The 26,081-nt window shown below is 36.3% G+C and overlaps 6 protein-coding genes across 11 annotated transcripts; 5 read left to right on the top strand and 1 right to left on the bottom strand.

Moving 5' to 3' along the window:
* The first annotated feature begins 256 nt into the window (after positions 1 to 256).
* Positions 257 to 3,519, top strand: LOC111457685 (PTI1-like tyrosine-protein kinase At3g15890). Its single transcript, XM_023100037.1, has 4 exons — positions 257 to 637; positions 1,044 to 1,191; positions 2,301 to 2,563; positions 2,639 to 3,519. The coding sequence occupies exons 1-4, from the start codon at positions 594 to 596 to the stop codon at positions 3,249 to 3,251; spliced, it is 1,068 nt and encodes a 355-aa protein (XP_022955805.1). The 5' UTR covers positions 257 to 593; the 3' UTR covers positions 3,252 to 3,519.
* A 1,173-nt stretch (positions 3,520 to 4,692) lies between these two features.
* LOC111457686 lies at positions 4,693 to 7,284 on the top strand. The gene is made up of 5 exons (XM_023100038.1): positions 4,693 to 5,050; positions 5,380 to 5,512; positions 6,239 to 6,459; positions 6,626 to 6,799; positions 6,945 to 7,284. Exons 1-5 carry the CDS (start codon positions 4,880 to 4,882, stop codon positions 7,029 to 7,031), a joined length of 786 nt encoding a protein of 261 aa, XP_022955806.1. The 5' UTR covers positions 4,693 to 4,879; the 3' UTR covers positions 7,032 to 7,284.
* Positions 7,285 to 9,070: 1,786 nt separating this feature from the next.
* Positions 9,071 to 13,423, top strand: LOC111457470 (ATPase 9, plasma membrane-type-like). 2 transcript variants are annotated; one of them, XM_023099677.1, is made up of 10 exons: positions 9,071 to 9,454; positions 9,592 to 9,711; positions 9,806 to 9,904; positions 9,993 to 10,130; positions 10,219 to 11,208; positions 11,291 to 11,600; positions 11,686 to 12,200; positions 12,279 to 12,452; positions 12,535 to 12,899; positions 13,091 to 13,423. In XM_023099677.1, exons 1-10 carry the CDS (start codon positions 9,407 to 9,409, stop codon positions 13,185 to 13,187), a joined length of 2,856 nt encoding a protein of 951 aa, XP_022955445.1. In that variant the 5' UTR covers positions 9,071 to 9,406; the 3' UTR covers positions 13,188 to 13,423. The 2 variants fall into 2 exon arrangements, with proteins under 2 accessions (XP_022955445.1, XP_022955444.1); XM_023099676.1 differs by having other exon boundaries at positions 11,686 to 12,452.
* Positions 13,424 to 14,210: 787 nt separating this feature from the next.
* Positions 14,211 to 16,754, bottom strand: LOC111458030 (ribonuclease 3-like protein 1). Of its 5 annotated transcripts, none has more exons than XM_023100520.1 (5): positions 16,668 to 16,754; positions 16,361 to 16,519; positions 16,062 to 16,287; positions 15,000 to 15,114; positions 14,211 to 14,487 (listed from the first exon to the last, which is right to left on the bottom strand). In XM_023100520.1, the coding sequence occupies exons 2-5, from the start codon at positions 16,463 to 16,465 to the stop codon at positions 14,337 to 14,339; spliced, it is 597 nt and encodes a 198-aa protein (XP_022956288.1). In that variant the 5' UTR covers positions 16,466 to 16,519; positions 16,668 to 16,754; the 3' UTR covers positions 14,211 to 14,336. The 5 variants fall into 5 exon arrangements, with proteins under 5 accessions (XP_022956288.1, XP_022956289.1, XP_022956290.1 ...); XM_023100521.1 differs by having other exon boundaries at positions 16,635 to 16,733; XM_023100522.1 differs by having other exon boundaries at positions 16,606 to 16,678.
* A 2,457-nt stretch (positions 16,755 to 19,211) lies between these two features.
* On the top strand, positions 19,212 to 20,918 carry LOC111458007 (putative UPF0481 protein At3g02645). The gene has a single exon (XM_023100488.1). The coding sequence runs from the start codon at positions 19,212 to 19,214 to the stop codon at positions 20,838 to 20,840; it is 1,629 nt and encodes a 542-aa protein (XP_022956256.1). The 3' UTR covers positions 20,841 to 20,918.
* A 741-nt stretch (positions 20,919 to 21,659) lies between these two features.
* LOC111458006 lies at positions 21,660 to 22,268 on the top strand. Its single transcript, XM_023100487.1, has one exon. It carries the CDS (start codon positions 21,660 to 21,662, stop codon positions 22,266 to 22,268), a length of 609 nt encoding a protein of 202 aa, XP_022956255.1.
* Positions 22,269 to 26,081: the final 3,813 nt, after the last annotated feature.

The raw sequence follows: 26,081 nt of genomic DNA, 5'->3' as shown, positions 1-26,081 counted from the left end.
GAGAGAAGTGGCGGAGAGGAATCCGGTGCGGAGGAGAGGATGAGGGAGAGAGAGAGAGAGAAATTATTTTCATAAATATATTTTTTTGAGTAACCAAACGCACCGAAAACATGGAGATTAAAAATATTATTTTCCCATATTATTTGAAAATAAAAAAAATGAAATTGTTCTCGAGTCGTTACAGTTAAGAATTTGAACACAGCTGGAAATTTGAAAATCACGAACCAAAAAAGAAAAGAAAAAAAAAAGAAAAAAGAGAGAGAAAGTCAGACATGGAGGCGTGAAGAAGACTACAGGAGGCCGTCGCTCTCTCTCTCTCTCTCTCCTCGTTTCTCTCTCTATAAATCGCTCTGGATCGCCCCTGTCTCAATCTCTCTGTCTTCAAAGCTTTACATTCGGCGAACTTTTTGACACCCAAAATCAAAATCAAAACCCCATTTCTTTTTTCCTCTTTTTTTCAAATGATTGTTTCTTCCTCCTTCCCTTCACGCTTCGCATCTCTCTCTTCTCTGTTGTTCAGACTGTGAGCAAATTAAGAAAGCGGAAGCTTAGTTTATTTACAGAGTAAGTGGATTTCATTTGGCTCCGTTTTGATGGCCCTTCGCCTAATGTTCTGCTGTGGAATTGGTTCGGATCGGTACGTTTACTTGATCGATATATTTAGCTTCTGGGTTGAGATTAGAATCTGTTTTTGTCTCTTGTTTTTTCTTGAAAATCTGATGTGTATTGTACTGGATTCCAATTGTGGGCTCGGGCTGACTTTGAGCTTGTGAGAGATTGTTCAAACTTCACTGGGGAATTTTATCAAACACTTTGTGGGCATGATGTCTTTGGGGGATGAGTGATGAGTTTCTACATGTTCAAGTTGAATTTGGGATAACATAAAAAGTTTAAGGGAATTTTACTTCATTTTGTTCATCTGATTCCGAAACTGTATGATTTGATTTGGTTTTTCTGTTTGTTCCCCTGATCCTGGCTCGTATGATAGAAAGATTTTGTAACTTTCTAGGATGTTTTTGTTTGTTGACTGTTCTATTCTGCAGGAAAGAAAGAGGGAAGAAACAGCAAACATGGAGGGTGTTTTCATTGAAGGAATTACACTCAGCCACAAATAATTTTAACTATGATAACAAACTTGGAGAAGGAGGATTTGGTAGCGTTTATTGGGGTCAGCTATGGGATGGATCACAAGTAAATATGCCTTCATTTTTCTTGTTTTATCCTATCAATTCATGTGGCGTAGACTTGTTTTAAATTTGGGATTTCTTTTTCAATTTGTTTCAAGGAAATTGTGCTACCATTCTTGGTTGTTTCGAACTTACCGAGTCGTTTTAGCTCCGTTTAAATGCTTGTTTCGTTAGTTTTAGATTACTAGTATGCCGATCGATCAAGTTAAGATCTTGCTTGTGCTGAATAATCTATTGAATGTACTAGAATCTTTTGAACTTCATATGTTCTTTGTATCATGTTCATCTTATGATTGTGAAAGGACGGTGACCAAGGCTGTTCGGTACGGTTTCTGTCAATAAGATTCTTCTCTTTTTCTGTTTCGTTACCTTACCATGCCAGCAAGAATGTTACCATGGCAGTTTGGGACTTAGAGAGTGAGTTCAAGTTATAATGACCACCTACCAAAGATTTAATATCCTATCTTGGGAACCAAATGTAGTAGGGTCATCTAGTTGTCTCGTGAGAATAGTTGACGTCTACGCAAGCTGACTTGGCAATCATCTATGAGAGCTCTAAAGGTTTAGAATTTTGAATTTGTTGAAGCTAGGATTGCAATAAGTTGTTGTGTAAGTTACGTATACTTTAGCTTGAGACACCCCGAGCGTTCATGATAAGGAGTTAATACCATAAAGTTCAAAGAGGGAATATTGTTCACATAATTCAAGGATTGAAATACCGTATACCATGTTGACAGTGAGAGCCCACATCAGTTGGAGAGGGGAACGAAGCATTCTTTATAAGGGTGTGGAAACCTCTCCTTAGTAGACGTGTTTTAAAACCTTGAGGGGAAACCTGGAAGGAAAAGTCCAAAGAGGACAATATCTCATATACCATGTTGACTGTGATATTCCACAGCGGTTGGAGAGGGGAACGAAACATTCTTTATAAGGGTGTGGAAACCTCTTCCTAGCAGACGCGTTTTAAAACCTTGAGGGGAAGCTCAGAAGGGAAAGTCCAAAGAAGACAATATCTGCTAGCGGTGGACTTGGGCGGTTACATTGACATTATTTGTATTTTAGAATTTTAGAAACAGCAACCTATTCTGAAATCTGAATGGCATGTCTTTTCAGATTGCAGTGAAGAGGTTGAAGGCTTGGAGCAACAAGGCAGACATGGAATTCTCTGTGGAAGTCGAGATACTGGCTCGAGTTAGGCACAAGAATCTATTGAGTTTACGTGGCTACTGTGCCGAAGGGCAAGAACGCTTGATCGTGTACGACTACATGCCCAATCTAAGTCTACTCTCCCATTTACATGGACATCACGCATCAGAATGCCATCTCGATTGGAAACGTCGCATGAAAATCGCGGTTGGATCTGCCGAGGGAATTGCGTACGTAAAACCATCTTTATTTAATCATAACATTCACTTATGCATTTTGATCACTCCTAATTTTGTTTGATTCAGTTATCTTCACCACCAAGCAACTCCCCACATCATTCATCGAGATATCAAAGCTAGTAATGTTTTGCTAGATCCAGATTTCCAAGCTCGTGTCGCCGACTTTGGATTCGCAAAACTCATCCCCGACGGTGCAACACATGTAACTACAAGAGTCAAAGGCACACTCGGATACCTCGCACCTGAATATGCTATGTTAGGTAAGGCATCAGAAAGTTGTGACGTATACAGCTTCGGCATTCTCCTTCTTGAGCTCGCCACTGGCAAGAGACCTCTTGAGAAGTCAAGTGCAACAACAAAACGCACAATCGTAGATTGGGCGTTACCGTTAGTAGTTGAGAAAAAGATTAACGAACTTGCAGACCCAAAGCTAAATGGAGATTACAACGCAGACGAGCTAAAGAGAGTCGTCCTTGTTGCACTCAGATGCTCCCATTCACGGCCAGAGAAACGACCGATCATGGTCGAGGTGGTAGAGCTGCTAAAAGGAGAATCAAAAGAGAAGGTAGCTAAATTAGAAGATGATGAACTGTTCAAGAGCCATGAAGTAGACGCACAATCTACAGAAATAGCAGCTGGTGAAGACAGCTCAGAGTTCATATCAGAAGAAAAGGATTGAACACAAAACCCCACATGAGAATAGTAGGTGAGTCTACTTAGCTTAGCTCTGGCTGTTGTTTACAAAAGCATGGCAGGGTGTGTTCATTTGGGTATTGATTCTCAAGCATTGTTTTATGAGTGCAGCTGAGATTTGTATGATTTGTGGTTACCCTTTTAGACTTTATTTTTGGGGATTCAAATTGATGTTTGGATATATAAATATATATTGTAAGTGGCATCAATCAATCTGTATCCAACCCGGTGCTTCTCACTTTTTCTTGTTTCCATTTTGTTTGTTTTGTTGCTTTATTAGGAGGGAGAAGATTCTCTACACCACCTAGTTTTTATTTTATTTTATTTTACACGTGCGCACTCGATTAGTGGGCTATTACACTTTCTTTCAAGGTCGAATTGCTTGATGAGACTTGGGTTACGTTTTCCAGAATGATTGGGCGTAAAGCGTCTGTAGGTGGCTTTTGAAGTCCGCCGTCAAATCCCAGCAACCCTGGACAGGCGGTGGGAAGCAGACCATTTTGCTTTTGATTCGGGGGAAAGTGAGTCGTTGCTAGTTTCGATGAGAATGGAAAGAATTCAGCAACCTTCAACCTTTCTGTTCCTCCTCCTAAACTCGGAACTTTGGTGGGTGCAATTGCTTACACTAGAATTTTAGAATATTTCATCGCCAGAGATGACTTAGGAACCAATCGTCCATTATCTAATTCAGAAGTTATTAGTATGTTTACCAAATTTTGTTCCTATCTAACCAAATACTTGTGGAGCAAGTAACAAATATTTGTTGAGATAAGTTGTTTTTCTTGGGTTATATGCAAGCTTCCGAAGAGGGAACCTCAAATAAAAGCACCTTATCGAGAACCGTAAGTATTGTAGTGAAACTAATTGCAAAATAGCGAAGAATGGAGAATGTTAAATAATCGAACAAATGGAGAATGTTAAAAAGTATAAATATATGCAATGTAATTTAAACTATATACAGACATATTCATACAACTTTAAAACCTCAAAGCTTAAGTTCGTGGTCGCCACAGTTAATTGTCATCTAAAAAATAAAAGTAGCAAAAATAAGCAAGTTGGTTTGTTCAGCTCAACAATCATTTGAAACATAATTTCTACTAAGTTGATGGTCATCACTACTTCAATTAACCCAAAATTACTTCAATTCTTCCAAAAAAAATTATTAGATATTTTAAAATTTCAAGAACTCAACAAAATAAACTTAAAATTTGAAATTTACTATAAAAAAAAATTACCGTTGGATTTTTTTTTTAAAGTATATATATATTGATAATTTAACCTAATGAGTAAAAGAGAGAGAACCTCTGAAGCTGCCGTTTGATATTTAATTTTGTTTTTTTTTTTCGTTAATTAATTAATTATGTGTAAATAAGCCGTTAAACGCTCCTTTCTGTTAATGCATTAGAAGAGGGGGAAAACGGAGAGTTACAAAAACCTAACCCCCAAACAAATCAAATTCTTTCATTCCCTTTCTTCTTCTTCTTCTTCCTTCCTTCCTTCCCTAACCTCTCTGCTTTCCCGTTCTGTTCGTCGTCTCCGATTTCAATTCCTGTGTTGCTCCGGCGACGAAGGTGGTCTTAGTTATTAGTTTCTGCAACCGACTACCCGGAGACGATGTCTGCTGTGGTGTGCGGAACCAAGAGATCCTTCTTTGAAGAACTTCCCCCTTCGCCTCCCATTTCCAAGCGCCTCCGCTGCTCCTCTTCTACTTCTCCCATTACTTTCCCTGCGCCCTCCTCTCTTATTGACCACCTCCACCATTTGTTTCCTCACATGGACCATCAGGTTTCTTCTTACTTCCCCTTTTCTTTCACTCCGATTTTAATTCCTGCTTCTGTGTAATCTCATATTTCTTGATGCCATTATAGCCTGAATCTTGATGGCCTTGGGGGACTCTTGTTATTCTCTTCTTGTATGTATTGCTTAAATATGCCTCTGGATTGTGCAATATCAACTAATTCGACTTACTTGCGGAATGGAATTTTAGTGGTTCTATTCAGTTTTATTTCGCAATGCATCTCTTTCGGTGACTTGTTTCATAACTGCTGCATTTATGTTATAATTAATACTATCCCCCAGGGTTTTCTTGATCGTGCTTTGATTTTTCCTTCCAGCTTCTTGTAAGAGCCCTTGAAGAATGTGGCAACGACTTGGATGCTGCCATCAAAAGTTTGAGTGACCTGTGTTTGGGGTCTGCTGTTGAGAATCCTGTTGCTACTGCAGAACCAGAGCCAAATTTGGATCAAGGTATCACAAAATTCTAAGCAATAAAGGACATGCTTCATGTGTAGCTTCTTTGTTTCTATTCGCTCAAGATTTTAATTATATTATGATGATGAATTCATCACATTCAAGATTAAATCCCCTGTTCAAGAATTTGATGCATGCTTATTTCATGGAAGTGATCCAATGGGTCCCCCTAACTTGCTGTCCCTAGTTTGGAATCCTAATTATACCCTTGCCTTGTGCAGATTAGAGGAGGGTTTAGGTTTTGATTAAGATTTGAAAAACAAGAAACGGAGTTCTCATTCAGAGTACTATGCATCCATTCTCTTAGAATAAGATGTATTCTTTTCTCATGTAAGAAACTCAATGGTTTGCTACCCCACCTTCCTGTTTGTAGTTTGGGTTGATAAGCTTATATTTGATCAAATTGAATAGGCTGGTACATATATAGAAACAGTTGGATAAAAAAAAACATTGGTTCTGAATTGCTGGAGATTAAGCTGTATGAGCAACGATAATCTTCCTTCATTCATTTGTGGTTGATGCTTATGTTGCCCCTAATCGATTTATAATGTGTTTTTTTTTTTTTTTTTTTTTTTGCTAGTCTTGACATTTATTTCTATCGTGCATGTTTCTGCAGAAAGCACTTTAATTAACCTTTTGTTATCCTTGCAATTTTATCTTCTTTTTTTTTTTTTCTTTTTCTATAAAGATCAATAATTCAGTGCATGCCTAAAAATTTCTCAGGTTCGATTGCTAACAATGGAGAGGCTGCAGCTTCTGAGAATTGTTCAGTACCGAGCAGCGTTTCTCTTGATGGTAGAAAATGGATTGACTTGTTTGTTGTGGAAATGGCGAGCGCTGTCGACGTAGCTGATGCTAGGAGTCGTGCAGCAAGAGCATTGGAGGCTTTAGAGAACTCAATTAGTGCACGTGCTGGTGTTGATGCTGCACAAAATTTCCACAAGGTACTTCAGTTTTAATGGCCACTACAAATAACTTTCCACATCATTGGGTTACAATTTTGGGATACTGGTAGGCTCTCTGGTTTGGGTTACTTGCTTGTTAAACATGCTATTGCCATAAAGTAAGGAGCCAGGCTTGTAAACTTATGTTCTTTTCACTGTCACCCAGGAGAATATGCAACTGAAGGAACAAATTGAAGTACTTCTACGAGAAAATACGATTCTTAAGCGAGCGGTTGCGATTCAGCATGAACGTCAGAAGGAATTTGAGGGTAAAAATATAGAGTTGCAACATCTTAAACAGTTGGTATGTCAATATCAGGAGCAGCTCAGAACCCTAGAGGTGAGGGGAATAAATGTACAACTTTTCTAAGTTTCTTCCCAATTATCAACAGTCCTGGTTTAATTTAAGTTCTTAAACATGTTTGTGTTGATGCAACTTTTTCTGACCAGTTGAAAAAAAAAATCCTGTTGGTTTTGTTATACAGATAAACAATTATGCTTTGACAATGCATTTGAAGCAGACTGAACAAAGCAGCTCGATTCCGGGACGCTTCCATCCCGATGTGTTCTAGCAAAGAGAAATTAATTGATCTAAATTATTGGTTGCAGAAAGAAACTAGTAGAGAGCGTGAGTGAGAGGAGGAATGGGGAGCATATTCATTAGCATATCAGTCTCCTATGAATAGAGGTACTGCTAATCAGTGTGTTTGTTTTTTTTTGTAGCTCGAGTTTCAAACTTGAATCGTGACTGCTACTGTAGCTTTTTTGAACTTCTATTGTTTCCCTCATAGATTTCAATTAAAAGTCTTTGTTCAATTCGATGATTGTATGTTGAAGTATTAGAGACTATGAGAGGTGTACCGTGCCAAAAATAGTAGAAACTATAAATAAAGTCTAAAGTTATTCTCCCCTAAAATGTAAGAGTAGCACACGGCTTAAGTAAATGACCTACTATTGGAGTTAAGAAATGCAATGCAATCACATGCAATCGTGTTTGGGACCTATCATTAAACATCATTTCATGGCTTTGGTCTCAACTTCAAGCCTGGGCGGTATTGGATATGTAGTACTCCTCTACGAACACGGCCCATTTTCGCGCACATGAACCCTCAGGCGAGTTCGTTTACATACCCTTGAAACTTGTCTTTAGTTGGCTTACACTTATGCTACCGTTATACTATGGTGGGAAGGGAGGGCACATAGCATCATGGTGTACATAATATCGTATCATATTATCGTAGTGTACATGCTCGTACTAATCATAACGGAGAAGTATTCCGATGCATTTGAACATACAATATGCGAGTCTTTTAAAACATTTCAAAATAATATCATGGACTTATATGCTCATAACTCTAAGGGCTACAAATAACATGAATGCTTCTACTCTAACTTCAGTCTCATAACCATCACAGTCCATGTAGAAGTACTTTACTCGAAAAATAAGAGTTGAACGTGGTTTGAGTATTTTAAGAAATACTCAGTAAATGACTTCACAGTGACTCTACTAGGTCAAGAAATGCAATCACATGCAATCGTGTATGAGACCTATCATTAAACATCATTTCATGGTCTTAGCCTCAACTTCAAGTTCGGGCAGTATTGGATGTGTAATACTCCTCTACATACACGACCCACTAATGAGTCAAGAAATGCAATCACATGAAATTTTGTTTGAGACCTATCATTAAATATCATTTCATGACCTTGATCTCAACTTCAAGTCCGGGGCAGTATTGGATGTGTAATACTCCTCTACATACATAGCTCACGCACGCGCACATAAACCCCAGACGAGTTTGTTTAGGTACCCCTAAACTTAGTCTTTAGTTAGTTTACACTCACACTATGGTTATACCACGTAGGGAAGGGTATTAATGACAAATTTTTTTTAACTTTTTATAAGATTAAGGATATTAATACAACTATTTAAACGTTGAAACTTATTTTAGAAATGAGCATATACCAGTGATAAAAACATTTTGAATATTTATTTGAAAATTTATAATAATGTTTAAAGAGTTTTTAACTTATATTATGTATATATATAAGTTTAAAATATATTATTGAAATTTTTTAATATTGGAAAGTATTTTAAAATACAAAGTTAAAAAATATTTTATAAATTCAACCATTTTAGATAATCTAAATCACAAACTAAATCCTTTCCTATCATAAATCATTTTTAATATTTTATATTTTTCTTTTCTAAAAATTTCAACAAAATCTTTAGTAAATATTTCAAGCCCGCAAAAGAAATATGTATATTATTCTTATAAAATTATCGAAGAAATGTAACAAAAATTGAACATATAAAAATTGTAATTATTCAAGATAAATTAAGATCTCGATCTAATAATTATATATATTCTATTAATTTTTACGAGTTGAATAGATTTGAATTTTTTTTAATTAAAGTGAAGGATTGGTAAAAACTTGGGTTAAATGATATATATTGTTTTTCAAATTAAAATCTTCGTAAATAAATAATTATAATCATTTTGTTTTGAATTTGAATTAAAAAGGAAATAAACGAGGGCATAAACGTAAATAGCCACTTCCGTTCCAACTGCAACAGATGGCGCTAGACTGAAGGAAAAGGAAACAGAAAGTAGCAGCAATGGCGGAAGACCGGGCCTGCAGGAGAACCAAGAATCTCGCTCCTCCGCTCCTCCGCTCATTCCGATCAAGATCTCTCAAAAACATCCCTATAAAAGCACCTTACTCCTCCTCACTTCAACACAACAAGAAAAACCAAAAAAAGAATAAAACCATTAACCATTTTCCCCCCCGCCCAACCTCGATTTGAAGGAACCTGATGGCGCTTCATTAATCTATACTTATGGAAAATCGAAAACACTGATTTCACCAAAAACTCTCTCCGTTTTCTTTTTCGTTGCTATAATCATATATATTTTCTTCTGTTTCCTTCTTTATATATCTCAAAATGACCGACATCAGCTTAGAGGAGATCAAGAATGAGAACGTCGATCTTGTAAGTTCTTCTCATCTTGTTTATGTTTCTGTTTGAGGAACAATGAACGTATTGGAAGATTTGGTTTCAGTTTTCGAAGGAAGCTTTTGTTGATTAAATCTTCTGAACTTAAAATTTTGGCAATCTGTGATTTACAGGAGCGTATACCCGTTGAGGAAGTGTTTGAACAACTGAAATGTACCCGAGAGGGTTTGTCCTCAGAGGAGGGGCGCCAAAGGCTTCAACTCTTTGGCCCAAATAAGCTTGAAGAGAAAAAGGTCACTTAATAGCTTAATGATCAGATGTAGTTTTCTCCACTTTTGCTATCAATTGAAAGAAAATTCTAATGGTTTTTAAACTCTTCTCGAACAGGAAAGTAAATTTCTTAAGTTTCTGGGGTTTATGTGGAATCCACTTTCGTGGGTTATGGAAGCTGCTGCTATCATGGCGATTGTTCTTGCCAATGGAGGGGTATCGTCTCTCTTTCTCTCTGTATTATAAAAGGAGGAGGATAAGCTCTTGCTGAGATAGTGATATGATTTCAATGGCTAAATTGCAGGGGCAACCACCCGACTGGCAAGATTTTGTGGGTATTACTGCATTGCTTATTATCAATTCCACAATCAGCTTTATAGAGGAAAACAATGCAGGCAATGCTGCAGCTGCACTCATGGCAGGACTTGCACCAAAAACCAAGGTAAAGAGTTGATTGATACATGTGCGATATTCCGAATCCTCATTACTAATGGAATCGAAATGATCTCCGGCTTTGTTGTTCGTTTTAGGTTCTTCGTGATGGAAGATGGTGTGAGGAAGAGGCTGCGATCTTAGTTCCAGGAGATGTGATTAGCGTTAAGTTAGGAGATATCATTCCAGCCGATGCTCGTTTGTTGGAAGGCGATCCGCTCAAGATTGATCAGTCAGCACTTACTGGTGAGTCTTTACCAGTGACAAGGAGCTCTGGTGATGAAGTGTTTTCTGGTTCCACTGTAAAGCAAGGGGAGATCGAGGCTGTTGTAATTGCCACTGGTGTCCACACCTTCTTTGGGAAGGCTGCTCACTTGGTTGATAGCACAAATCAAGTGGGTCATTTCCAAAAGGTGTTGACTGCGATTGGAAACTTCTGCATTTGCTCCATCGCCGTAGGGATGGTGATAGAGATAGTAGTGATGTACCCAATTCAACATCGTAGATATAGAGATGGTATTAACAATCTCTTGGTGCTACTCATCGGGGGTATCCCAATTGCCATGCCCACTGTTTTATCAGTCACTATGGCTATTGGTTCTCATAGGCTATCCCAGCAGGGTGCTATCACAAAGAGAATGACAGCCATTGAAGAAATGGCTGGAATGGATGTCCTCTGCAGTGATAAGACAGGAACTTTGACTCTCAATAAGCTTACAGTTGACAAATCCATGATTGAGGTGTTTGTTAGAGATGTGGACAAAGATACTGTGATTTTGCTTGGAGCTAGAGCTTCCAGGGTTGAGAATCAAGACGCCATTGATGCTTGCATTGTTGGGATGCTTGGTGATCCTAAGGAGGCCAGAGAAGGCATAAGGGAGGTCCATTTCTTACCCTTTAACCCAGTTGAGAAGCGCACAGCTATTACTTATATTGACAATGATGGCAATTGGCACCGTGTTAGCAAAGGAGCACCAGAGCAGATCATTGAACTTTGTGACCTTCGTGATGATGTCAAGAAGAAGGCTCATTCAATCATTGACAAATTCGCCGATCGTGGCCTTCGTTCTCTCGCTGTTGGCCGACAGGTAATTGTTTGGTTTGGCCTCGAAATCCCATAATCTATAAGTAAATGATATTTATGATGATGAAATCTCTTTGTTGCTGCAGACCGTTCCAGAAAAGAGCAAAGATGGTGCAGGAGGGCCATGGCAATTTGTTGGTCTCTTGCCTCTCTTTGATCCTCCAAGGCATGATAGTGCAGAGACAATCCGAAGGGCACTTCATCTTGGTGTCAACGTCAAGATGATCACTGGTGACCAACTGGCCATTGGCAAGGAAACTGGCCGCAGGCTTGGAATGGGCACAAACATGTACCCATCTTCTTCACTTCTTGGACAAAGCAAGGACGAGTCCATTTCTTCTTTACCTATTGATGAGCTTATTGAGAAGGCTGATGGATTTGCTGGAGTCTTCCCTGGTGAGTCGAATTACTAAACCGATCGATGGATCCTAGGCTTTCTTAGTTTTTGTGCCTGAATGTCCGTTGTTGTTGTTAAATGCAGAGCATAAATATGAAATTGTAAGGAGGCTTCAAGAGAGGAAGCATATTTGCGGTATGACAGGAGATGGTGTGAATGATGCGCCAGCATTGAAGAAGGCCGACATAGGAATTGCAGTGGCCGATGCAACTGATGCTGCAAGAAGCGCTTCTGATATTGTCCTGACAGAGCCAGGACTGAGCGTGATCGTCAGTGCTGTTCTAACAAGCAGAGCCATTTTCCAAAGAATGAAGAACTACACCATCTACGCAGTCTCCATAACCATCCGTATTGTAGTGGGATTTATGCTTATAGCACTCATTTGGAAATTTGACTTCTCCCCTTTCATGGTTTTGATCATAGCCATACTCAATGATGGCACCATCATGACCATCTCTAAAGACAGAGTAAAACCCTCTCCTCTCCCGGATTCATGGAAGCTCCGCGAGATCTTTGCCACCGGCGTTGTTTTGGGTTCATACTTAGCCGTTATGACTGTTGTGTTCTTCTGGATCGCACACACTACCGACTTCTTTTCGGTAGGGAAAATTCCAAGCAATTGGGTTGTTGCTTTAGATAATGATTCTGCTTCTGTGTTCATATTTTTCTTCGTGCAGGACAAATTTGGTGTGCGTTCCATCAGAGAAAGCAGCGGCGAGCTCACAGCAGCTGTGTATCTTCAAGTTAGCACGGTCAGTCAGGCACTCATCTTTGTGACAAGATCTCGAAGCTGGTCCTTTGTAGAACGCCCTGGTCTTCTCCTAGTGTTTGCCTTCTTCGTAGCACAGCTGGTAAGAACACTTGGAATATAAAGACATGAAATGAGCCCATGAAAGCTTAAGCTTACGATTTTCAATGGCTGATTTTGGTAAGGTGGCTACCCTGATTGCTGTGTATGCGAACTGGGCCTTTGCTGACATGAAAGGGATTGGATGGGGATGGGCTGGAGTGATCTGGATCTACAGCATAGTCTTCTACATTCCTCTGGACGTTCTCAAGTTTGCCACTCGATATGCATTGAGCGGCAAGGCTTGGGATAATATGCTCCAAAACAGGACTGCTTTCACATCAAAGAAGGATTATGGCATTGGCGAGAGGGAGGCTCAATGGGCTGCAGCTCAACGTACCCTTCATGGCCTGCAGCCTCCAGAAGTTTCTGACCTCTTCCATGACAAGAACAATTACAGGGAGCTGTCTGAAATCGCTGAGCAAGCCAAGAAGCGTGCTGAGGTCGCAAGGTATAACCCCTATCAACTTAAGCTTTCTAAAACCGTAGAATCCATGAGGCTTAGGGGTATACGTAATGAGCCATAATGAGCCAAAGCTGACATTATGTGCTAGTGGTAGGCTTGAACTAGCAGATAATGTCTTTCTCGGGTAAGTTTTTGGGTTCGGGTTGAATAATGATGATTTTGTATTGATTGTGAAGGTTGAGAGAGCTTCACACATTGAAGGGACATGTTGAATCGGTGGTGAAACTAAAGGGACTGGACATTGAAACCATCCAACAACACTACACTGTTTGAAGAAGAAGACAGAGAGAGAGTTTACCGGCGCCGGAAAGGAGGCCGCCGGCGACAGCAAGCAGACAAAGAAATCAGAAAATTGAGATTTTGGTTTCGTTCATTATTGAGGCTGTCTTGTTGTTTGATTTTTGTAGTAGGAAAGTAGGATGATGGCAATAAGTCGCCAGCACGTGTGATTGTGATTTGCTGCAATCCTATGCTGGTCAATTAACCCGACACGTGTGAACGGATAGGGTCTTATTATTAATAAAATAAATAATTTTGAATTTAATTATATTTCAACTTTTTAACTAAAATTTAAGATATAAAACCCTAAAATTTGAAATAAATTTCATACCATTCATGATAGTTTAGTAACATTTAATCTCTATTATTAAAAAAAAAACTCATAAAATTAGATATCAAATTTAGTTTATCAATTTTATAAATAAGAAATTCTATTAAACCTTACCTACTTTTACTTAAAAATTATTTTAAATTTAAAAATATACAAACTAAATTGTTACGTATATATTTCTTACTAAATTTTGTATTCAACAAAAAAAAAATTATATGAGAATAAAATTATAATTTTTTTTATAGTTTTATAAAATATCACTTAAAATAAATATATTTATTTCCTAGTTTTTTAGTATCCAACTTATAAAATGTCTGGAGCCTTTTAACCCATATAACCCATAGAACCATGTTTAAGTTAGTTTTAAAATTATAATTATATAGTAAGAAAATCTTAAAATTGGTTATATTACATGATAAATTCATAGATTTGGAATTTTTTATCCCATAGAACCTCTCAATTTTAAGTTCTTGAGTGTGAGAAAAGAACTACAAGCGCTTCGAGCAAAACCTTAGAGGAGGCTACAAGCGCTCCGAGTAGAACTACGAGCAAAACTTTAGAGGAGGCTACCACAAGGAAAACCAAGGCAGACGTGATATAATAAATGAACATGGCTCATAGTCATGATCCTTCCTACCCACCCACTTACTTGATTAGGGGTGACAAAAAGATATGAGAAGATTGGATATAGAATATGGAATTCTTTTCTAGCAATTGGAAAATAATTTTATGCCCTGAAAAAGAGTCTTGGGTTCAAAATGATCACTCACTTCCCATTTCTAGCTCTTTACAATTCCCTTAATTAATTATTCTTAAATACCATACCCCAAATGCTTTAAATACCATACTGCTCCTTCTGCCGCATCCTCTGCTGCTACTTTCTTTCTTGTTTGAGGTTTTCCATAGCATTCCAAATCTTCTCCACAATCTCCCTTCATCTCTACAATAACCTTGAATGTGTACCTGCATCCAACTTAAATTTCCATCAATATTCTTCCTCTCATGTTTGCACACAGATGACCATATGAATCTGTCAAATCCAAAGAAGAGCAAATTTCTCAAAGTTGAAGCTAAAAGGAGACTTTGGTGACATCTAATTCTACTCATGTAACGACTCAAGCCCACCGCGAATAAATATTGTCCTCTCTGGACTTTCCTTTTCGGGGTTTTAAAGAGGTTTCCACACTCTTCTAAAAAATGTTTCGTTCTCCTGCTCAACAGATGTGGAATCTCACACCTTATTTTGAAGATATAAAGCAAAAACGTTATAAAAGCTTCAAAAGTAGTTGTTCCAAGGGCAATTTCTTGAGTTTTAACGCGTAATCCACACCCAAAAGCAGAAGAAGGATTACTTACATCTTTAGTTAAGTACTCTTAGAAATATCAGGGCGTTGAAAGTTTTGAGCTGACAAGGTACTAGAATAAAGTGTTTGTAAGTTCATAACTCATGTTGATGATAGTCTCAATGAGCTTACTTTTTTGCGTGGCTTGGACCTTCTTCCTCGCAGCATTCAAACAGAGGAGGCTTCCAGTGATTTGCAGTGCATATCTCATACAGAAGGGACTTCGCCGATTTCTTTACTGAAGTACCTAAAATGGAAAGGTGAAGCTAACACCATTTAAGCCAACTTTCAGTACCCAAAATGGTGCATTAACAGTGCTTTTCAGAAACGCCATGGTAATTCTTATGGGAATCATAAAGGCAATAAACTCAGGCTGTAATAGAGATATCTTCCTTATCCAAGTTTAACAAAGATCAAGTACGCCATCAAAGTGCAAGAGCTTTGTGCTTTTTCTACTTGAGTTGCAAAATTGTATTCAATTTTTCGTTTAAAAAATGTATAAACATGTTTGACTAACTGATATCTCAGTTAGTTTTTTCTAGAGAGCTCAGCTCCAAAGTCAAGTTTGAAAGAACAAAAAATTTAAATTATTTAGTTTCCTATTTACATATAAGAAGTGGGATTTTGAGATACCAGCTCTCACGAGCAGGGCAGATTAGAAAACTATTCTCACACAACTTTCAGCCATTAAAGATTGTGATCGAGTAATTTAAAAATCTTAATGTTGTCGTTATTGAATGCACAACTTCATTCATTTTTTAAAACAAGTCATCCTTAGAAGTAGTTGGAGAAAAAAAACAAGAAATGAAAAATAGGAAAGTAATGATAACGTTCAAACACAACTCGAAAAATGATCCTCATGCAGAGTTCTGTTTTGAAAATGTTAGAGACCAGATGCTTACTGTAGACAACGTTTCTTTAATAAAAAAAGGAAAAACAAAAACAAAAACAAAAACAGAAAGAAAACCACAACAGAACTTTGAAATTAATGGATGCATGCTAGGGACAAAGTCGGAGAAGGATTGTGGGCTGTAAGATGAACAATAAATCGCATTTGGAAATCAATAGTTGGAAGAAAACCAGTAAAATCACAAAGAGAAGATCGATCCATGAAGATGATGAAACATAACAGGAGTCATCTATCTCGAATCCTAAGAAGCAATCAAGTTCAAGGAATTAGGTTTAAACCGGTACCTTCTTTGGTCGAGTCATGACTGCAACCACTGGACCTCGAAGCTGAATCCCCGAAATTCTCTTTCCTTTCCTTCGGAGTCGTCCTCGCATTAGGAGAACGAGCAGAATCAAAACACGCCGGGTTCATCGGCACGCCATCATATTCGTTCGGCCTTACATCCGGCGAGTGATTAGGTGGCATAAACTGAGGAACGCGCCCAATATACCTCGATTTCTCAAATTTAGCCTAAAACAATTCAGTTAAATCTCAAATTCCTTCGAACTTCAAAGAAAATTGAATACAATCAACCGCATGTTACCGGAATCGAGGAGTGATTTGCATTTCCAACACACGGATTATGAATTGGAGGAAGATTTTTGAGATTGACATTCACACTTCGAGGACAGGAAGGAGTGTTCTCCATCTGATTTTCTCGATTCTTCCGCTCTTCTCCGACGATCTCTCTGTAGTGTACTGTCTGAAACATCAATTTCACAGAGCAAAATCAGAAAACAGAGAATTCAAAGCAACAGAAGCATAATAATAGTAAACATTAATCAGAACTGTTCTCTTTCGAAAAGTAGAAAAACAACATAGGCGTCTAGAATCTGTGCTCTGATAGCGACCTCTTCAGAATAAGCTCTTGTTCATCATCTTCTTCATCATCATCTTCTTCATCATCATCTTCTTCATCATCATCTTCTTCATCATCATCTTCTTCTCTCTGGTTTAAAGTCACTCTACTGCTGCGGATTTGTAAGCCATGCGTAGAAGAATGTGTTTTGGTTGCTATATTTAGAATTTGCTTTAAATAATATGTATTAATTATTTAATTAAACAAAAACTAATATATATTAAATTATATTAAGAATGATACTCTTCTAATAAAATTAGGAACTATTATTTTTAAAATGCATTTATCCATCCAATTTTCTTCCAATGAATATCATTTGGTAGGAGCGTAATCGATTTAAATTAATTGGAGTCGTCGGGATCATCAAATTCAGGTTAAAAGAAGATTTTGAAACGTATTGTGCAAACGAAAGATGGTAAAATATGCTTAAAAAAGAGGGATCAAGCGACCATGACACCCCGCCTTTGACAAATGGCTTGTAGGACGATGTCACTTCACTTTACAACTAAAAGTTAGGAAATAGATTCGTTAGTTGGTTTCAATACGTTGAAGCAAGGTCTCCATTAATGAAATGTCATGCGTTGATAATAAAGTATGTATAAATTAAGTACACACGTCATATTTTGGAATCAATAAATGTGTGATTCCCCGGAGCATTTGTTTCTATTTTATATATATATATATATATATATATATATAGACTACGTTGTACTATTAAATTTAAATTTCTACGAATTAATTTCAACTTTATATTATTTTTTTATGGAATATTATCAAAATTATTAAGTACTCTATTTTTTTTAATTATATAAAGAAATGAGAAAATTTTCTTTCGAGGAACTCGATCCTACCATTTTTCAAATTTTGTGGAGAACAAGATTAAAATAGACGGAGATAGCTTTGTCATTCATGTTCAAAGTAGACATCTCTAATTTCTTGTGATCTTTATTAGGATTGACGTCTACCATTGAATGACTAAAGAGATAAAAGACTCAAAGCTATCTCTTGACCGAGACCAATAAATAGATCAGAGAGAGCGAGAGCAAGAGAAGTTTCTTCACCGTCACCACGACCAGCAAGTGAAGGAGTAAGTAATGGAATAATGAATAATAGGGAAATAGAGTACCACATATAAGACTGATTGTTTTGCTGCTGAAAGAGTCTCATCTGCCAATTGAACGGCCATGGCTTTGAAAGGCTTTGCGTTGAGATGCAGAGGCGCCGCCATGGATGACGCCAACTGAAAGCTCAGTTCACTTTTCTTTAGGATTCCACTGGAATTTTCATAGATTGAAGGACAACTATCTCTTACATCAGATATCTACTCAACAACACAACTAGTCTATTCAACAACTTTTCGCAACTCTTTACGTGCATGTTCATTCTCAATGAACTACTGCAACCACCATTTACCCTAAGTGGCCCATTCCAAACATTCAAAACTTCACCTTAAATTGTAATCTGGCCTAATTAATGAGCGTGCGTGTGTCGATTTTAAACTGAAATTTTGATGGAATGTTTACCGTGGAACCGTGGTTTTTGGGCTTTCGTGTTTCGACTTCTCCCAAGATTTTTAAAACGAGTGAGAAAGGTTTCCACACAAGAATGTTTCGTTCCCCTTTCCGGTCGAGGTGGGATCTCCCAATGCATCCCCTTTTGGGCACAGTGTCCTTGCTATCTCCAATCCATATGGTCAATCCACTCCCTTCAAGACCCAACGGTCTGCTTCGTTCCCCTCTCCAAGAGACCTTACAATCTATCCTTTTGGGGCCAACGTTCTCGCGGGCACTCATTCCTCTCTCCAATCCATGTGGTCAATCCAACCCCCCTTCGAGACTTAGCATCCTGCTTCGTTCCCTCTTCAACTAATGTGAGATCTCACAATCCACCACTTCGGGGTTAGCGTCCTCCCAAGCATTCGTTCCTCTCTCCAATCGATGTGGTCAATCCAACCCCCTTTGAGGCTCGGCGTCCTACTTCGTTCCCCTCTCCAGAGATATCACAATCTACCCCTCGCAAGCACTCGTTCCTCTCTCCAATCAATGTGATCAATCCAGCCCCTTTGGGGGTCAGCATCTTCGTTGATACACCGCCTGATGTCCAGCTCCCTTCGGGGCTTATCGTCCTCGTTGGTACATCACCTGGTGTCCATCACCCTTCAGGACTCCGCATCCTCGTCGGCGCTTCCCTCAAGGTTTTTAAAACGTGTCTTGCTATGAAGAGGTTTCCACACCCTTCTCATTGGTGTTTCCCCTCAATGTTTTGAAAACACGTATGCTATGGAGAGATTTTCTGTAATCGACGTGGCATCATAATTTGTAGTTCTTCATGCTTAATAAATAAGAAACATACATCCTCATAAACGTAATCTCATCCTTCATTGTGCTGTTCAATCTGTTTCTGATCTTGCTCTAATTAACTGTGCTTCTGCAAACTCCCTTTCCACATTAATGCCAAAAGACAAAGAACGCAAATCCATCACTGAAACCAAACCTTCTTCACCCATCATGGAACAAAGCTTCCTCTGCACTCGACAATGGCCTCCAATTCTTTCTCTTCCACCTTCGACGAGTGCAACTGGGTCATTCAAATTCGTCGGACCCTCGAAGAAGAACTCGATGACGATGATGGGATTCCCGTGTCGATCTTCAAGGTCCCTAAATCTCTAATGGTGTCCGATCCAGATTCCTACACTCCGCAATTGGTTGCGTTGGGTCCTTACCATTGTTGGCGCCCAGAGCTCCATGAGATGGAGAGAATCAAGCTCTCCGCTGCAAAAAGGGCCAAGAAATTCAGCCCGAGAGATCTCCAATTTCATGATCTCGTTGAACAATTGGCGAAGCTCGAGCATAAGATTCGAGCGTATTACCACGGTTACTTGGATCTTAATAGCGAAACTTTAGCCTGGATGATGGCCATTGACGCCTGTTTCTTGCTCGAGTTTCTCAATGTCTACGCCCAACAATTGAAGATTCTTCGGCGAGTTTCTTCGAGAATGTCGCATTTGATGGATTACGCTGGGACGAAGCCAGCGCACAACGCCGTTCTCAGAGATATAATCATGCTCGAAAATCAGATTCCATTGTTCGTATTGAGGAAGATGATGGAATTCCAGTTCGAATCCACTGAACAATCCGACGAGACTTTGCTCTCCATGTTGATCGGATTGTTCGCAGAGCTTTCTCCATTCAACACCACGGATGAAATTCCAGAGATTCAAATTTCAGATTGCGCTCATTTGCTGGACTTTTTATACCAAATGATCACTCCCAAATTGAAAGAACCATCAGAAATTACTGAAAACCCTAACGAGATCGAACAATCTCCTCAAATTTTGAGTTACAGACAACAAATCGCACACAGATCCAAGCAATGTCTGTTGCGATCAATCGAAAACCTAATTCGTTTCACAAAGCGAGCGATGCAATCTCAACATGTGAAAACGATAGCGCGGCTGCCATGGGCGATCCTCTCCTCGATCCCTCCATTCGCGATCTTAAAACAGCCTGCTGAGATTCTATTCTTCAGAGAGCAAGAAACAGAACCTCAAAACCCTGATTCAAATCCGAACGCAAACAGACCGCCATTAACGGAGGAAATAACAATCCCTTCCGTTTCAGAGCTCTTCAAAGCCGGAATCCGCTTCTCACCTTCCGATGGCGGAATCTCAACGATTACCTTCGACAGAAATACCGGAACACTCTACCTTCCAACGGTGAGGCTAGACGTGAACACACAAGCGACGCTGAGAAACTTAGTAGCATACGAAGCGTCGAGCGGATTAGGGCCGCTGGTTTTAACAAGATACACGGAATTGATGAACGGAATCGTGGATTCCGATGAAGACGTGAGATTGCTGAGAGAAGGAGGAGTGATTCTGAACCATCTGAAGAGCGACGAAGAGGGCGCTGCGATGTGGAATGGAATGAGCAAATCGATGAGATTGAGCAGAGTTTTGGAGTTGGACAAGGTGATCGAAGAGGTGAATGAGTACTACGATGGATTGTGGAGAGTGAAAATGGGAAGATTTGTGGAGGCATATATTTACAGCTCTTGGCCTTTGCTTGCTCTAATGGCGGTCGCTTGGGTTCTGTTCTTGATCGCCCTGCAAGCTTTTTGCTCTCTGTTCGGTTGCTTTCGCGCCCTTCCTCCCAAGCGCCCTTGAAAAATATGGGCCCTTGCCGCCTCCCTCGTTCAAATCCCCAAATCTATTTATTGCAAATTTGGTCCTCCTTTTATTCAAATATTCACTGACCTTACGTGCTGTTGCATCAAAGTATGCCGGTCAAGACGTTACTAATTTAGTATAAGAAAATTAGAAGCATTACACTATGTGAATCAACCAACCACTAATGGTCACTCACAGGGTGATTGTAGAAAAGGTAAGGATCAAGTAAATAATCGATTTTCATGCGGTAAGGGTGAATAGGTAACCATCCACTAACTGTAGAAAATGGTTATCAAGGTAAAATGGTTATGCTATGTGGATCGAGTAACATGGTCACTCTGCTGGCTATGTAAATAGGTAACCAGCCACTAATGTCATTGTAAGGAGTGATTGTTGAAAATAGTTTTAGTGAGAAAATTTGATAATACGAACTAATTTTTAACTTTTATTTTATTCAACTATTTATTTAAATGAGTCTCCTATATTTTAGAAATACTTACAAAATTATTTTAACAGAGTATTTTATTCATTTTAAAACTACAACTACTCCCCTATATGTAGGAGAAATCGGATATTTTCAAAAGCGATAAAAAAGCGTAATTAAAAACATAAATAAAGTGATTAAGAAGTGTGTGTATATATATATAAACTGATACGGGATTGGACTTAGAACAGAAAAATAATTTTCATTTCCGACTCAATTTAATCGCTCTGCCAATTTGCCGCACTCTGAAAACTTTGGCGCTTCCAGAAATACCAAACCCTTCGCCTCTAACGTCTTTCCCTCTTCTCCATCACTCCACTGCCTGCAACACCATGGCTTCGTTGATCGGATCCAAATCTCGTCAAATTTCATCTCCGTCGCCTTTTGCTTCGTCGATCGGATCCAAATCTCGTCAAATTTCATCTCCGTCGCCTTTTGCTTCGTCGAGTACGGCTTTCTTGTCTCGGCCGTTGGAAGGTAGATTTCTCGTCGAGGCAATGTGCGGAAAATATGCGTGTTCGTCGTCAGAGGCGTCTGTGAGATTTCAGATTGATGGAAGGCCGGCGTCTCCCGGCCGTTCGATTTCGGTTCAGAAGAATCGCGAGAGAAATGCGAATGCGGTGTCGTCGAATAAGAAGAAATGGTGCATGTGTTCTCCGTCTACTCACCCAGGCTCTTTCAGGTGTTCGCTGCACAAGAAGAATTGGAGGCGCTCTGTTAATGTCGTGAATCGCAGCAGCGAGTTCCCGAACGGATCGTTGAATTTCCGTAGATCGGCAATGGCGAATTCGATTGTGAGAAATGGAGGCGTGGAAGGTGCTGATCTAGTGAAAAGAGCTGCCTTGGTTAGACCTTCTTCGCACCAGGTGCGGCGGCCATCAGCGTTTCAACCTATCGGCCAAAAGCAGAGGAGGAGTACATCTTCCAGCACTCATCAATGAATTTTGGCTTTTAAATTTTGATTTGAATTGGGATGAATTTTGGCTTTTGAATCATAGGTAAATTTTGATTTGAATTGGGATGAATTTTGGCTTTTGAATTATAGTATAGATTTTGGTTCTCAATTGTACTTATATAATTTTGGCCAGGTTTTTTTAATTCAGGTTTTTTAATTTTGGCCAGTTTTGGTCACTATTTATAACATTTTTTTGTATTTTGTTTTGTTTGGCTAGTTTTGGTTACTGCTTATAAAATTTAAATTGAAATATATATATATATAACTCTTAATTTATTTTGAAAATTAAAATTTAATTTACTCTAAATAATCGGTTAATCTGATTGAAATAACTCTTAATTAATTTTGAAAATTAAAATTTAATTTACTCTAAATAATCGGTTAAAATCGGATTGAAATAACTCTTAATTTATTTTGAAAATTAAAATTTAATTTACTCTAAATAATCCGTTAAAATCTGATTGAAATATATCTAAATAATCTGATTGAAATATATAGCTTTTAAATAAACTTAACTAAATAAACTTAACTTATAAAAAAATTTGATATAAACTTAACTAAATAAACTTAACTTATAAAAAAATTTGATTGAAATATATAGTTTAACTGATTGAAGAAATATAATTGAAATATATAGCTTAATATATAGCTTTTAAATAAGCTTAGTTTATAAAAAATTTGATTGAAATATATAGTGAAATATATAGTTTAACTAATTGAAGAAATATAGAGCTTTTGAAATATATAGCTTTTAAATTTATATAGAGCTTTGAAATATATAGCTTTTAAATTTAAATAAAACTTATAAAATTTGATTGAAATATATAGCTTTTAAATAAGCTAAACTTATAAAATCTGATTTAAATATATAACTTTTAAATAAGCTTAACTTATAAAATCTGTATTTCTTCTTATATATATTTAAACAAGCTTAACTTATAAAATCTGTTTTTCTTATATATATATATTTAAATAAGCTTAACTTATAAAATCTGTATTTATTATATATATATATATATATATTTTAATAAGCCTAACTTACAAAATCTTTACCTTAGATTGTATTTCTTACCAAATTTTATTTAGATTAACTTATAAAATCTTTATAAAATTTTAATTTAGATTATATTTCTTATCAAATTTTATTTAGAATGTAACAAAAAAAAATTTATAATTTTATTTAGATGATATTTCTTACCGAATTTTATTTAGAGTGTATTTATTACCAAATTTTATTTGGATCGTATTTCTTAAATTTAGATTGAAATAGTATACTCTTTCCATCTTAATTTAGAGTATTATATATATATAGATTGAAATAGTATACTCTTTCCATCTTAATTTAGATTGAAATATATATACTTTTTTAGATTATAAAATTTAGATTAAGATATTATATTTCCATCTAAATTAAGATATGAAAAAGTATAATATATATATAATACTCTTTATGAAATAACTAGTCAGAAATTGAATCAAATAGACCTTATAGCCTCAAGGTCATAATATATATATATATAATACTCTTTTAACGGGTCAGAAATTGAATCAAATAGGTCTTATAATATATATATATATATATATATATATATATATATATATATATATATATATATATATAATATAAAATACTTTTTTAACGGGTCAGAAATTGAATCAAATAGGCCTTATAGAAATTGACAAATAGGCCTTATACCTCATGATCAAATATTATATAATACTCTTTTAACGGTCAGAAATTGATCCTTATAGAAATTGAATCAAATAAGCCTTATAACCTCAGAGTCAGAATATATATATATATAATATATATAAAATACTTCTTATGGGTCAGAATGAATCAAATAAGCCTGAAATTGAATGAATCAAATAGTCCTTATACCTTAGAGTCAGAATATATATATATATATATATATATATATATATATATATATATATATATATATATTATATATATAAAATACTTTTTTAACGTCAGAAATTGAATCAAATAGGCCTTATAGAAATTGAATCAAATAGGCTTATAGTCTCAGGTCAGAAATTAAATCATAACTAATCAGAAATTGAAAATTGAATCAAATAGGCCTTATACCCTCAAGTCAGAAATTAATCAAAAATTGAATCAAAGCGTTATAAAAATTGAATTAAATAGGCCTTAGCCTCAGAAATTAAATCATATAACTAATCAAAAATTAGAAATTGAATCAAATAGGCCTACGTCAAAAATTAAATCATATAACTTAAAATTGAATCTTTGATAGAGAAATTGAATTAAATAACTGGTCAGAAATTGAATGTCTTATAGAGAAATTGAATGAAATATTATTTAGGCCTTTCGTGGTAGAGTTGGTAAGGAGTAAATTATAGTTGACCTTTTTTAACTCATTTAACTTGGTAGAGTAACACAGGGCTTAAGTTCATAGGTTGAAATTTGAGGTAAGGAAGTCATAGGTTGAAAGCCCCCTTTAGCCATGGTAAGTAAGTCATAGGAGGTAAGGCTCAAGTCATAGGTTGAAAGTCCTTTTTTTTAGCCTAAGACCTAAGTCATAGGTTGAAATTCGAGGTAAGGCTTAAGTCATAGGTTGAAATCTGATAAAGGGCGATAAAAGGCTTTGACTTTTTTCAGAGCTTAATTCATATTGCTGAAAATATATACTCTTTCACAACTGTATACTCTTTCACCCAAGCATATATACTTTTTCATTTCAGAGCTTAAATTGAAATATAATACTCATTCTTCTCGGAGCTTAATTTAGATTGAAATATATATATACTCTTTGATAGCTTAATTTAAATTGAAATATATCTACTCTTTCCAATCAAGACTAAGATTTAAACATATATACTATGATCAAAATAAGATTGAAACATATATACTCTTTCAGATCAAGACTAAGATCGAAATATGTATACTCTTTCAGATTAAGACTATGATTGAAATATATCTACTCTTTCAAATCAACATTAATACAATAATTATATCTAATTAATTAAGATTTAATTATAAATTGATTATTATTTTTTTTTTAAACATTTAGATTTTTATATATATATATATATATTATTGATCAATATACCTATCTCTTTTTTGAAAAAATTAGATCAAATAATTAAATATCTCTCTCCGTAAATAATTTGAAACAAAAAATCAATTAAATATGTAATAACAAATTTAAAATAAATGTATTTGAAAACAAAAAAAATATTGAATTAAATAAATTTTAAGGTATATATTTATAACGTAAATTCTAATTTTATTTAAACCCCTCAAAATTTGTAGTATATGTTCTATTTTAATTTAAACGTGATATTATTTATTAATTTATGAGGATGTTCTAGGTTAAAAAGTTTATACAGTATCACATTAGTTATAATATATGCTTTAGGTAAAATAAATTAATTTAAAATTAATTTATCTATTTATGTTTAGAGCAAGGTTAAAATGATGAGAATGGTCCATGAATTTATTATAAGGAAGCTGTTAATCATATTTTCATTGATATTATTTATTTTTATTAATGTTCTTTTATATTTCAATAAATTAAAATGTTTTTTTATAGAATATGTTTTTTTTTTTTTTTCTTATTAAAATGTCCATGAGTTATTTTTAATTTTTTTAAAAGAAGTTAAAACGGTTAAAAATAATTAAAAATAAAATAGTACAGTAAATGAAACTGGATAATATCAATACATAAAATTAATAAAAATATAATTATTTCAAAATAAATTTATTATATTAATATAAATATTCAAGTCCTCCAAATTTTAACAAATGTATGATAACGGAGATTTTTACTCT

This window comes from Cucurbita moschata, unplaced genomic scaffold (assembly GCF_002738365.1).
Source record: "Cucurbita moschata cultivar Rifu unplaced genomic scaffold, Cmos_1.0 Cmo_Scf00020, whole genome shotgun sequence".
In the NCBI taxonomy this organism is placed as follows: Eukaryota; Viridiplantae; Streptophyta; class Magnoliopsida; order Cucurbitales; family Cucurbitaceae; genus Cucurbita; species Cucurbita moschata.
This window is presented reverse-complemented; position numbering and strand designations above follow the sequence as displayed.

Excerpts from the sequence above, each read along its gene's own strand:
- LOC111457686 (XM_023100038.1), top strand. The coding sequence starts at position 4,880 with ATGTCTGCTGTGGTGTGCGGAACCAAGAGATCCTTCTTTGAAGAACTT. Across the intron at positions 5,051-5,379 it reads TTCCTCACATGGACCATCAG|CTTCTTGTAAGAGCCCTTGA; the intron begins GTTTCTTCTTAC and ends TTTTCCTTCCAG. Across the intron at positions 5,513-6,238 it reads AGAGCCAAATTTGGATCAAG|GTTCGATTGCTAACAATGGA; the intron begins GTATCACAAAAT and ends AAAATTTCTCAG.
- LOC111458006 (XM_023100487.1), top strand. The coding sequence starts at position 21,660 with ATGGCTTCGTTGATCGGATCCAAATCTCGTCAAATTTCATCTCCGTCG.
- LOC111457470 (XM_023099676.1), top strand. The coding sequence starts at position 9,407 with ATGACCGACATCAGCTTAGAGGAGATCAAGAATGAGAACGTCGATCTT. Across the intron at positions 9,712-9,805 it reads ATAAGCTTGAAGAGAAAAAG|GAAAGTAAATTTCTTAAGTT; the intron begins GTCACTTAATAG and ends CTTCTCGAACAG. Across the intron at positions 12,453-12,534 it reads CCTTCTTCGTAGCACAGCTG|GTGGCTACCCTGATTGCTGT; the intron begins GTAAGAACACTT and ends GATTTTGGTAAG.
- LOC111458030 (XM_023100518.1), bottom strand. The coding sequence starts at position 16,528 with ATGTTTCAGACAGTACACTACAGAGAGATCGTCGGAGAAGAGCGGAAG. Across the intron at positions 16,288-16,360 it reads CAAATCACTCCTCGATTCCG|GCTAAATTTGAGAAATCGAG; the intron begins GTAACATGCGGT and ends GAATTGTTTTAG. Across the intron at positions 14,488-14,999 it reads GGTCCAAGCCACGCAAAAAA|GTACACATTCAAGGTTATTG; the intron begins GTAAGCTCATTG and ends AGTTGGATGCAG.
- LOC111457685 (XM_023100037.1), top strand. The coding sequence starts at position 594 with ATGGCCCTTCGCCTAATGTTCTGCTGTGGAATTGGTTCGGATCG. Across the intron at positions 638-1,043 it reads TGTGGAATTGGTTCGGATCG|GAAAGAAAGAGGGAAGAAAC; the intron begins GTACGTTTACTT and ends TCTATTCTGCAG. Across the intron at positions 1,192-2,300 it reads AGCTATGGGATGGATCACAA|ATTGCAGTGAAGAGGTTGAA; the intron begins GTAAATATGCCT and ends ATGTCTTTTCAG.
- LOC111458007 (XM_023100488.1), top strand. The coding sequence starts at position 19,212 with ATGGCCTCCAATTCTTTCTCTTCCACCTTCGACGAGTGCAACTGGGTC.